General features: G+C 38.6%; 2 protein-coding genes across 2 annotated transcripts in view; one reads left to right on the forward strand and one right to left on the reverse strand.

Moving 5' to 3' along the window:
- LOC136241012 (uncharacterized) overlaps positions 1–12,293 on the reverse strand; it is a 104,932-nt gene that overhangs the window by 64,993 nt on the left and 27,646 nt on the right. The gene's annotated exons all lie outside the window — the stretch shown is intronic.
- The window catches only part of LOC136241324 (uncharacterized), a 38,517-nt gene that overhangs the window by 22,767 nt on the left and 3,457 nt on the right, over positions 1–12,293 (forward strand). Inside the window, exons 4-11 of the mRNA XM_066032515.1 lie at positions 4,293–4,368; positions 4,845–4,919; positions 5,246–5,317; positions 6,483–6,552; positions 6,600–6,750; positions 7,615–7,702; positions 9,557–9,671; positions 10,253–10,326. Coding sequence (XP_065888587.1) covers positions 4,293–4,368; positions 4,845–4,919; positions 5,246–5,271 — 177 coding nt within the window. The 3' untranslated portion in view covers positions 5,272–5,317; positions 6,483–6,552; positions 6,600–6,750; ... (1 more) ...; positions 9,557–9,671; positions 10,253–10,326. The remainder of the gene's footprint in view (positions 1–4,292; positions 4,369–4,844; positions 4,920–5,245; positions 5,318–6,482; positions 6,553–6,599; positions 6,751–7,614; positions 7,703–9,556; positions 9,672–10,252; positions 10,327–12,293) is intronic.

The raw sequence follows: 12,293 nt of genomic DNA on the forward strand, positions 1-12,293 counted from the left end.
TATTCATGGACATCCATTTGTGCATTTACATGACTGCTATCTTTTGGTGGTAAAGAAGACTGAACAGCACCAGCATTGGAGCTTGTTTTAGGGATTCTAGAATGCACCTTATGCAAAGGCTTGCCTTTGGCCACCTTTTTTTCATTTTGGATGCTTTGTACAAACTTTGAAATCAGTATTCTGTGTCCAGGAGGAATGCTGGCACTTGAACTGGCCCAGTTGTTACGAATAAACCTGTTAATTATATTTTAATGAAACAACAACCAATGTCAACAGAACTATATATTCACCTTGCATCCTGAGGAAATGTCTTGTTCACAAAATCAAGTATAATGTCAATGTCATTAGGATTTGTTGCTGGGCAAACATCCATGTCTGCAATGACTTCTAATGTGTCGTAGCCGCAAGCTAGAAACATGTTTTTGATATAACTGGGAAGTTGAAATTTTGTTGCATGACTACTAAATATGTCATCTGGTGCACTAACATGCTCTGTTGAGCTTTTATCAGGACTGCTCATTATCTCTTTTATGCGTTCACACTGCAGCTATAACCTTTCCAGTATGGAACCTTGTACAATGCACAGCCAGGTTACAGGTAGCTTTCCTTGCTCACAATCTGTAGAGATGTAATTAAAGTTTTGCCGCTGCCCAAATTTTACTTCAACTACTCTGCTTGAGATTTGATCAAGATAACTATGTGATGTCAATATAACAACACTACAACACCTATATTGGTGCCTCACCTTAGCTGAAGAAATTGATGTGTGATAAATTATATGCACTGATCCTGATAGTAATGTTCCTAAATGTACGGACAATTATGCGAGATAATACACTGGTCCATGTATACTGTACATACATACTGAAAAACATTCTGGGTTCCATTGGTATAGCTATAATGTATTCAAAGTGACAACAGCTAGGGCATAATAATAGTTTGCCACAACAGTATTGTTTTGCAAAAGGTGTCACATACCAGCTCTCATACCAGCTATAGGCTAGTCTATAGCTAGTGGCTACAATTACAGATAAAAGCATATGTGACAACAGCACATTGCAATTTTATAATATTGTTTATTAAATGTAGTACCCCAGGGTATTTACACCATAGTACAACATACACCATATTTATTTACACCAACCTGAGTACCTGAACCATGCATATTAAAAGCCCACATAGCTTGCCGCTACCATTAATGCACCAACACTGCTGTCCCTAATAGTAGCAACCATGCAGTACTAGCTAGCTAGCTTCAATTCAGAAGAACAATAGCATTGCAACAAATTTGTCGCTGTATATATGGCCTTCATGAAGGTACAGCATAAAGCTTCTACTTTGCTTTAGTATAATTTTTGCAACCATGCACCCATGCAAAACTATATGTAGGCTAAATGGCTGACGAAATTAACTCTAAGATCAGTTGTCAGCACTGAAAATAAAATTGACCAGCTATAGCATTTAGTAGTTACCAAGACATTCTTTAACATGCACACATTTAGTTACTATAACTCTATATAGCCGCTATATAGCTAGCAAAGGGTGTCCAAATACTACTATTCAAACAAATCAACGTACCACTGAGAACTTGTAGGAGCTGTTATTGAAAATTGTTAGATTACAGGATGTTCTGGAATCCGGGAAACCTCGATCCAACAGCCAGCCGACGGAGAATGAATTAGCTGGTAGTTAGCTGCTTCTGCGATGGCTCGCACTCACTCACGAAGACTTAAACCTCACTAGAAACGCACAGGAACACTCACTGTAATACACGTAGGCGTATATACAAAGTGTAAAACCAGGTGCAAAACAGGTGAGGGTTAGCGTCTTTAGCTTATGAGTGTGTTATACTGTGTTAAACGGTAATTTACGATATAATTTTCATAACATTTATTTCAAAATATTTCTAATTACAAAGTTGATTCCGCTTCAGATTTCCATGATTCCTTGATTGATTCCAGTGATTCCTGAGGTCTTCGACGTGATTCCGAATTGTGGCGGACCCCTCGTACAGGGAGGCGGAGCATGAATGCTGTATGGCTGTAGTGTAAAGAAGGTTTTGTGCAACCCCCGGGTTGCAGGCTTAAACTTGACAATTCCAGGCCAATCTAGGGCAGGCAACTCTTTAATAGAATGACCTATACCCTGTCTAGCTAATGCATATTTATTTTACTGGTGGGTGTAGTGGTGAACCGTATGGCTACACAAGGTCATGTGATGAAGGACCACTAGTTTTTCATGAGCTTGAAACTAGTATCGTTCTTATATAGACCCATACGCACTCTGGTGAAAAGTTGCAACTTGCTATACAGCTTCAGATTTCACAATGATTTACAGGGGATTTTGGAGGGAAATGAGCAAAAGTATTGTGAAAAATCCTTCCTCAAACGGGATAACTCGCCATGCAACAAGTATACTTTTTAACAGTACTCCTCTATTTTTCAGTACGATTACTTTGCATTACATTTTAAAGAGAACTTTCTAGCATTGAACAAATGTTTTTGCCCTAAAAAATGGTGGATGCCTGATGTAATAAAGTGCCACATCTTAGGGGTCTATACACTAGTAGTGGTGGAGAGTAATGGATTGTGGGCAGGCAGTGATAAAGGAATGTCAAATGAGTGGGGATCAGTCAAGAGCCTTGGGCTTTATGCACATACAAACTGTAACAGGATCTTCTGCCAAACTGTACACAACTGCCCAAACTACTTCTGGTCAGTACACAATCTATAGTTAGAGCAGCTTTTGAAATCAGACTACCTGCCTTTAGCAGAGATTTAGAGTAAAAGTGGATAATGTATTGTGAAGAGTTCTGTGTTGGTGATGAAAATTCAAATGAGTTACTGATCCTTCATGACTACTGACACTCCTCCACCATCCATAACAAGAAGGGACCTAGTGTATGTGTTTGGGTACTATGGTTGCTAGGAGATGGTACATTCTTGCAACCCAAGGGGCTTACCATGGGAATTTCCCTCAGAGTAGTAATTAAAAACCACTGATAATTAATAGTACTTGTAGAACAGTAATAGTGAACAAGTGTATTAAATGTTCTGTTCGTCAGATTAACCTTGTGTGGTGTGACGTGATGAAAGATGAACTGAAATTTTGTAATTGTCTTTACTGCAAATTATTTTCATGTGAAATGTACACAATTTGGAGTTTGGGGAGATAATTATACTTGGCTTCCCTGGTGGTACATGTGTTGTGTGTTACACAAATTGTGACATATTACAGCAAGTGTTAGCAGTAACAGTAGAAGCAAAAGCAGCAGTAGCGGCAACAGCGGTGGTGTTAGCGGCAGTAGTGATGATTGTGGACCTGTTAATAGCTGGTTAGTGGTGAAGTGTGGCTAGTAGTCTAGTATTGTAGTAATGTTAGCATAATAGTGATGTGTAGTGTTCTATTAGAATATTATATCAACAAGTGTATTAACATGTAGTAAAGGGAATTGGAATGGCAATTTTAGGTTGCAGCCACTTGCATGTTCAGTTCCCAGTTGAGAATCACAGCTACTGTTGTTTCATAGAGCAAGAAACTTTACTTCCATTGCTCCAGCCACCCAGCTGTAAAACCGGAACATATATATTGTGTGTTAACTGTACCAGGACACAACAGCCATCAAATTGCCATCTTCCCCTGAATAAATAAAGTACAAACACTGAGGATCCAGTGTATGTACTGTATATACAAAGGGACCACTGGTGTGTACACCACCTACACTGGTATCTGTTGTATGATACAATAGTGTATTGTATGTGCGAGTCAACTAGTGTTGTATCAGTATTCTTTACAATATTGTATTTGTAACTTTGTCCCTGTGATTTCCGGTAGAATGTTATGTGTACAGTGTAACACTACACTACACACATACAGACTACACACTTGTTATTTCATTCTCTACAGTTATTGTGGACACCCTGACCAATCCTACTACTTGTAGACACCAGTGGTGTCATCTGTTGAACCAACTAAAGTAAGTAGTAATGTGTTGTAAAGTGGACATCTTAATAAACTCTCCAAATTTAGAACACAGTAATTAAGTAAACCTCCATATAAGGGCAAACATTGTGGTGCCTTATTGTAGCCAAAATTTCTGTGACATATTGTCTTGGTCACTAGAAGCTGTAGTTGTATTCAGTGTATGGTGACATGATTTGTGACTGAATTTACAAAATTCAGGCACAATAGTACAAGCCTGAGATTTACAGTATAAAGCACTTGTATGTTAATTGTGTGTATAGTGTATCTGATAATGTGTTTCATCTCATATTATTGTATTACTCCATTAGAATGAGAGATCTCCATCTGTAGTAGAGCAATTGATGATGTCATCAAATAAGAAGAGGGACCAGAGCTTGATGGAAGGTATGTTTGCATATCCGTCCATTTGTCTGTCTTCTTTGTATGCGTCCATGTTCAGTGTCTCTGTGTGTCCGTCTGTCTTCTTGAGTGTCTATCCATCTGTCTGTCTGTCCATCTTCTCTCCATGTTCATCTGTTTACCATTGGCCTGTGTGTCTGTCCATCTGCTTGTATGAATATCATGTATATGTGTCATTGTGTATTTATGGATCATGTGATGTGCATAGTTTCAAACTGACTTGTTTATTACACTTTATACCTTTAAGAGAGGATTTCACTAGAACAGAAATAATAGGGGCAAAGATTGTGTCTTAAAACTAGTCTGGCTCCAGTTTTGCTTCTGGAAGAAGACAACCTCTTTATTGCAGCAAAATAGGGCACAATATCGTGGTCCTAAAGTGTCCATTATAGAAATGTGTCCACTGTATGTTACACAATATAACTGTACATAGTTACTGTTATAATCTCCTCCTCATATAGTGGCCCTTATACCACAAGAGGATCAGATGTTACTGGAGGTTAAGAGTAGGAACATGACCACCATCAAACCCAACGGTAATGCGATACAGAACCATAATGTGTGTGTGTGTGTGCGTGCGTGCGTGCGTGCATGTTCTGTGAGACTTGGTCTAACTGCAGTGTAATAAGGTTACCTGTTTTAACCAGTCAACTTGATAATGTTTCACTTGTATACAAAGTGACATGCCTAATGTGGCCCTTGTCACTATGTACTGTAATGAGGTCACCTGTCCAAACCAACTAACTTGATAATCTCCTAATGTATTGTTGTTGTACAATGAATGTATGTAGCTAAGATGTGTAATGAGGTCACTTGTGTAATGTGGTCAAAGGTCAGTTATGATCATTATTTTTTATTATAGGGAAGAGGAGAAATATAAGAAGTTGATAGTTTCAATCTATTCTAACCAGATGTCTACCAAACAAAAAGACAGGTTAGTAGCCTATAGTATGTAATAGTTGTAACACGGCATGAGGGCTTTGCCTGGTATGTATGCACAACTGGCTGAGGGAATACATATCAGGTAAAGCCCGAATGCCCTGTGTTACAGCTAATATTTAACACTTATCAGGCTGATAGCCTGTACAGAGTGATCAATCACCCAAGCCAATACTGTAGCCACTGGATATATTATATGTGCATACCTAAAATTTCCAATTATGGGTCAGCAGCTAGCTGTACATTCGGTTATGATGAACAGACATATCCTAGAGATATCACTGGTGATTTGTTAATGCAAGTTTACTTTTTTAATCAGTGCTATTGAATCGTTCAAGGAAAAAGTACGGAGTTCACTAAAGGCCTAGATAGGTAAGCTTGTTTGTAGAGTGGTTACTCCATGCAGAGTGGTAGGGAGTGTCCGTATTCAAAAGCATGCAGAAACGATAGGAGAATAAGCTATAGCACTAGTTCTCACCTTAGTCCAACGTTTTTTAAGTCGTCGGATTGCAAGGAAAGCAAAATGCTCTCCATCTGAATGGTTTTCATCAAGTCATGCATCCTAATCACGTGAGTATTAATTGATCCCCACGATCGATTTTGGCCTGAACGTCTATTTAATCACTGCATAGTTGTAACCCTGGCTACATTTCATATGTAGCCTGGCTAGCTGGGCTACATACGAAATATAGCCAGGGCGGTTCCTTTGATCTGAGTGTCATATACAATGTTATACTATATGCAATGTGTGTGGATCACTTCAGTTTGATTATATCATTGCTGAATTGACCCATCAACACATTGCAATCTTGTCTGTATAGTCTCTTTACAATTGGTCTGTTGAAAACTGGGTATGTGGTTTACATCCCATCACATTTATATCATGTCATATCTCACTAATAGGATAAGTTATCTACATTCTGTAACTTACGTTACAAGCCAATGAACATTTTAATAAAAGATAAATATTGCTTGACTATATAGTGTTATACGTAGCATTAAAAATTACTAGACAGGACAACAGGAGGCAAATGTTACGTGCCCATATTCCTGTTATAACAGTCCCAGTCACAAATACAGGCTGTGTGTATATGCTTGTACTACAAACACTCATACACTACACATATCCACTGTGATGTATTTGTGTACTGTCACAACAGGATAGGAGAGGGTGTAATGAAACATCAACAATTAGAAGTGTCCTGAAAATGTCCTGAGAAAATATAAGAGGTGAGTGTGGTGAATACTGTCATATTTGGATTATCATATTTGTGCAGTGAACTCTCCAACCACTACACAGTTTTACAAGTAAGAAGTTGAACCAACTAAGGCATGTCACAGACATCTTGAGTACCACCGTGCTTGTCAGTGAAAACTGTACATCAGAAATGGACCAGAATCTTCTGAGAATTAGACATGGCCTAACAGGTACTAATAGTGATAATGGTAGTCACCACCCATACTCATACTCCATGTATGTTTACTGGGAATAGAAAGTGAAGTTGTCTGAGTCATTGTTTGTGTACAACATCCCTTATGTTAATTATGTCACAGCCTTTGATGTTGTTTTTGTGTTTCATGTTGTTGTGTTGGTACAGATAACTCAGTTTCTGTACAAGAACCACTTCACTATGACACACTAATGGAGTAGTTTGGCTGTGGTAAAATGTTTCTGCTGATTGTGAACTTTGTTTTCATAATCATGTCAGCTAAAAGTGTGTAATGAAACATGAGTTAGTATAGTATATTTCCACCTGTACACTAAACACATGGCTCCTGACCACAACTAATATGTACTGTATAATTTAACCAGTAGAACTGTCCTGGTTTATGTCACCATATTTGTACATCCAGCAAGTGATGAAATATCATGTAGCAGTTGTACACTGGTGTTATTGACTTCTAACGAAACGTTACATTTCAAGGAATTAGTTACTAAATACAGTATATCCACTTCACATTGCTTCATTTCTCAACAGCCACATTGGGAATAGACATGTTCATTGAATGGCTTCTACAGTGAGTCCTTAGTATTGCAACCAAGAATGGCCAAAATTTTTGGTCTTATGTGTCTGCTATATAATAAATTAAGAGTTTCCACTGTTTACAACTAAAAGACATCTAAATGTTGTCTATATTGTTATGTACAAAGTAAATTTGAACCATGAAGGAATACGTTAAGATGACGAATAAGCAGAAAGTGGATTCTCAACAACTCTTGTTGTGTGTAGATGTAGATACACCATTCTGGGTCTCTAGCTACTTTGTTATATGTTGTTAATTTCTGTACAGGTAGTCCTGTGTAAGCTGCTGTCACTGTTGTTGTCCTTGCTAATACTTCACCAACCCCACTGGAGAAACTATTTACTAAAAATGGCAAGTAGGTACTAATTAGAATGTAGTGTAACAAGTGGAGTGTACAGATTTTATAAACCTTCAGACCCTTTGTAGTGCTCTATACAACCCTTACACCTTGTTTACGCTACCTTCTAACCTGGGTACAGCACAGCACGGTTCAATATATTACAGTGTGAATTAATCAAGTCATGTTGAACTGGAACCAGCTTGTCATGTCAAAATGAGGCGGGTTGGCCTTGGCCAGGATACAATGTGAATGCATTTTGGACTGGTCAGCAATAATAATATTAATTTGTTTCTGTTGGCCACACAGCAAGTATTTTCTACACTCTGAAAGTTTTCTACAACTGGTTACTGAATGTGCCAAGAGACACACTATGCTTCTGGTAGACTCCAACCATTTGGTTCTACTGACATTGACAAAAAGGGCACCCACTGGCTATAATACTGTGACTGTTAAATTGTGCAAGTTCTTATTCTTCACATCGTTGATACATTTCAGTATGGTTTTATCAAGTACTTTTTAAATGAAGAATGGCTTATTATACATTGTGTACTTGTTCTTATCGGCCAGGATACACAATCCCCAACTTGCTTGTTGAACAATAGTGAACAAGACTCAGAGCAATTGACTGCAAATTGTATCAGTCACTACATCATTGTGTTGACTAAATCCAAAATGTTGGTTTCTAGTGTAGATGTTGTTTAGTAAATGGATTCTGCATAAAGTGCATATGCAGTGGGGGACCTCTCTATAATGAACTGTTAGGGACCACACTGTAATAAGGAGGTTGTTGTAGAGGTATATAATTGTGTTGGTAGAAGTGTATAGGGACCTTAGGAACATTGAGTGTGTCCTTTAAGAGAGACAGTGTCACTGTGTTTGGGTCTTGTTTCAGTGTGGTATGTAATCAACTGATATTTGTATGAGATCTACTACAGTATGTCAGTGTTTGATTATTTTGATGACACAACCATTATGTGTTGTTGTGTGGTGTCTGAGTATCCTTGTTGTGGGTATATGAGTAAAAAAAATTGGACAATGTTTTTTTCTTCAGTGACTTTGTACTGAACCTTCCACGTATCCTTTAGCTTACAATAATTTCTCACAAATGCTGTTGAAGTTAAACCACAGAAAATTTACTCATTTTGTATACGTAAACAGGGAAATTTTTGGAGATAATTTAGTTGTGAAATAAATTTGTTGTGTTATATTTTCACAGGCAGCCCAAGCCACAAAAATATTTTACCATTGAATTTTTTTCTCTGTGCAATACTTACAAACTGTAACAGGATCTTCTGCCAAACTGTACACAACTGCCCAAACTACTTCTGGTCAGTACACAGCCACTGGGGCCTCATGTACTGATCTAGAGGTCGTCACACGATCTATAGTTAGAGCAACTGTGGAAATCAGACTACCTGCCTTTAGCAGAGATTTAGAGTAAAAGTGGATAACGTATTATTCTGTGTTGGTGATGACAATTCAAATGAGTTACTGATACTGACACTCCTTCTCCACCATCCATAACAAGAAGGGAGCCTAGTGTACATGTTTAGTTGATTGCTGGTACCATGGTTGCTAGGAGATGGTACATTCCTACAACCCAAGGGGCTTACCATAGGAATTCCCCTCAGAGTAGTAATTAAAAACCACTGATAATTAAGAGTACTTGTAGAACAGCAATAGTGAACAAGTGTATTAAATGTTCTGTTTGTTAGATCAACCTTGTGTGGTATGACATGATGAAAGATGAACTGAAATTTTGTAATTGTCTTTACTGCGGATTATTTTCATGTGACATGTACACAAATTTTACTTGGCTTCCCTGGTGGTACATGTGTTGTGTGTTACACAAATTGTGACATATTACAGGAAGTAGCAACAACAACAGCAAGTGTTAGCAGTAACAGTAGAAGCAAAAGCAGCAGTAGCAGTAACAGTGGTGGTGTTGGCAGCAGAGTGATGATTGTGGACCTGTTAATAGCTGGTTAGTGGTGATGTGTGGCTAGTAGTCTAGTATTGTAGTAATGTTAGTGTAATAGTGATGTGTAGTGTTGTATTAGAATATTATATCAACAAGTGTACGTCCTATATTAACAGGTAGTAAAGGGAATTGGAATGGTAATTTTAGGTTGCAGGTTCAGTGCCCAGTTGGGAATCACAGCTATACTGTTGTTTCATGGAGCAAGAAACTTTACTTCCATTGCTCCAGCCTCTCAGCTGTAAAACCGGAATATATATATTGTGTGTTAACTGTACCAGGACGCAGTTAAACAACAGCCATCAAATTGCCATCTTCCCCTGAATAAATAAAGTACAAACACTGAGGATCCAGTGTACGTACTGTACACACAAAGGGACCACTGGTGTGTACACCACCTACACTGGTATCTGTTGTATGATACAATAGTGTATTGTATGTGTGAGTCAACTAGTGTTGTATCAGTATTCTTTACAATATTGTATTTGTAACTTTGTCCCTGTGATTTCTGGTAGAATGTTATGTGTACACTGTAACACTACACTACACACGTACAGACTACACACATGTTATTTCATTTTCTACAGTTATTGTGGACACCCTGACCAATTCTACTACTTGTAAGACCCCTATGGTGGTGTCATCTGCTGAACCAACTAAAGTGAGTAGTAATGTGTTGTAAAGTGGACACCTTAACAAACTCTCCAAATTTAGTAGTTAGAACAAAATAAAAAAACCTCCATATAAGGGCAAACGTTGTGGTGCCAATAGTACTGGATCTGTGCATGCTAAGGAACAAGAGAACCTCTTTATTATAGCCAAAATTTCAGTGACATATTGTATGTGTCTTGTTTCTTGGTCACTGGAAGCTGTAGTTGTACAGATTGTATGACTTTCTTAAGCAGGCATAGAGGTAGGAGGCTGAAGACCTATTTTATTGTCGTAATTAGAATTACATATTTATAATTGCTATAATTAGGATGATAAATCATACCACACAGGTGTTGTTGTGAGGTGCAAATTTTTGTGAAACTGTTAAAATAGCAAATTTCTGTGATTAGGAAATCTGTGAGACATGAATGATCTCTCCGTAATTCTATACTTTTCTTTGGATACTAAGGCAAAGCTATGAAAACTTAACACAGAAAGAGATCGAGCAATGGAAATATAAGAAATTCAGTCTGTCTGCAGAAACATTTTGCAAGTTTTAGTTTCAATTTTTACAACAAAAAAAATGCTCTCTTCTCACACATAACCCAATGTATGGCATGTTTACCATATTTAGAATTGTTACTATATTGGTGTTATCACTAAACAGATGCTAAAGCATGTTGGGGCGAGCCTGAGCGATGAAACAATTTGCACAATACTGTCTGGTGGTGTACGTGCAAGTGATACAGCTGTAATTTTATTTTAGAAGTATGGTATGGTATTGCTCTAATTGGAATACGCATGCGCATTATGGATGTTTCCGACGTGGTTGCTTCGTCTTCGACTGGAAAAAGTATTGTGCATGGTATTGTTATTGGTGAATTATCTCCAGTGAAAACGAGTAAGAAAAGGAGTGATGTGAAATATTTTGACGGCGCATTTAGTGATGGGAGAAAAACACTACGCAAGCAATGTCAATACAAACCTTGCCTCTCTTTCTTCAGGGGTCTCCCGTTCTCTTCGTGCCCTATCATGTTCTCTTCTCTTTCTAAGCTTTTCTTTCCTGGTGTCAACATTGGAGGCCATATTGACCACATGTTCTGTACAGTCGCAATGGAATTCACCACTTTCGTAATGTAAATGTTCGGGCACGCGTACAACACACGGCAGCCTGTGTGGGGGCTATCCGTTTTCGTATTGTAAATTTTTGGGCACGTGACGCTCGTACAACGTACGTACAACGCACGGCGACTACCGGTTTGTGTGGGGCTTGCTCAGGCTCGCCCCAATTACACACAACACAACTACTACTACACATCAGTACAGTTGGTACTCACTTAACTTGAATCTTCCTCAATCCTTTCATGGCTTCACCTACCCAAGGGATCTTTGACAATGTCCAGTAAGGTTACAATGTTGGGGCCAACTCGAAAATTTTAAGTATCTTCGTTTCACGTCCTGATCTTCATGTTGATATTGATAATACTGTTACCATAAGTCTGGTAAGATGATCTAATTGGGGCGAGCCCCACACAAACCGGTAGTCGCCGTGCATTGTACGTACGTTGTACGAGCGTCGCGTGCCCAAATATTTACAATACGAAAACGGATAGCCCCCACACAGGCTGCCGTGCGTTGTACGCGTGCCCGAACATTTACATTACGAAAGTGGTGAATTCCATTGCGACTGTACAGAACATGTGGTCAATATGGCCTCCAATGTTGACACCAGGGAAGAAAAGCTTAGAAAGAGAAGAGAACGTGATAGGGCACGAAGAGAACGGGAGACCCCTGAAGAAAGAGAGGCAAGGTTTGTATTGACATTGCTTGCATAGTGTTTTTCTCCCATCACTAAATGCGCCGTCAAAATATTTCACATCACTCCTTTTCTTACTCGTTTTCACTGGAGACAATTCACCGATAACAATACCATGCACAGTACTTTTTCCAGTCGAAGACGAAGCAACCACGTCGGAA

Source organism: Dysidea avara, chromosome 12 (genome assembly GCF_963678975.1).
Source record: "Dysidea avara chromosome 12, odDysAvar1.4, whole genome shotgun sequence".
NCBI classification, from domain to species: domain Eukaryota; kingdom Metazoa; phylum Porifera; class Demospongiae; order Dictyoceratida; family Dysideidae; genus Dysidea; species Dysidea avara.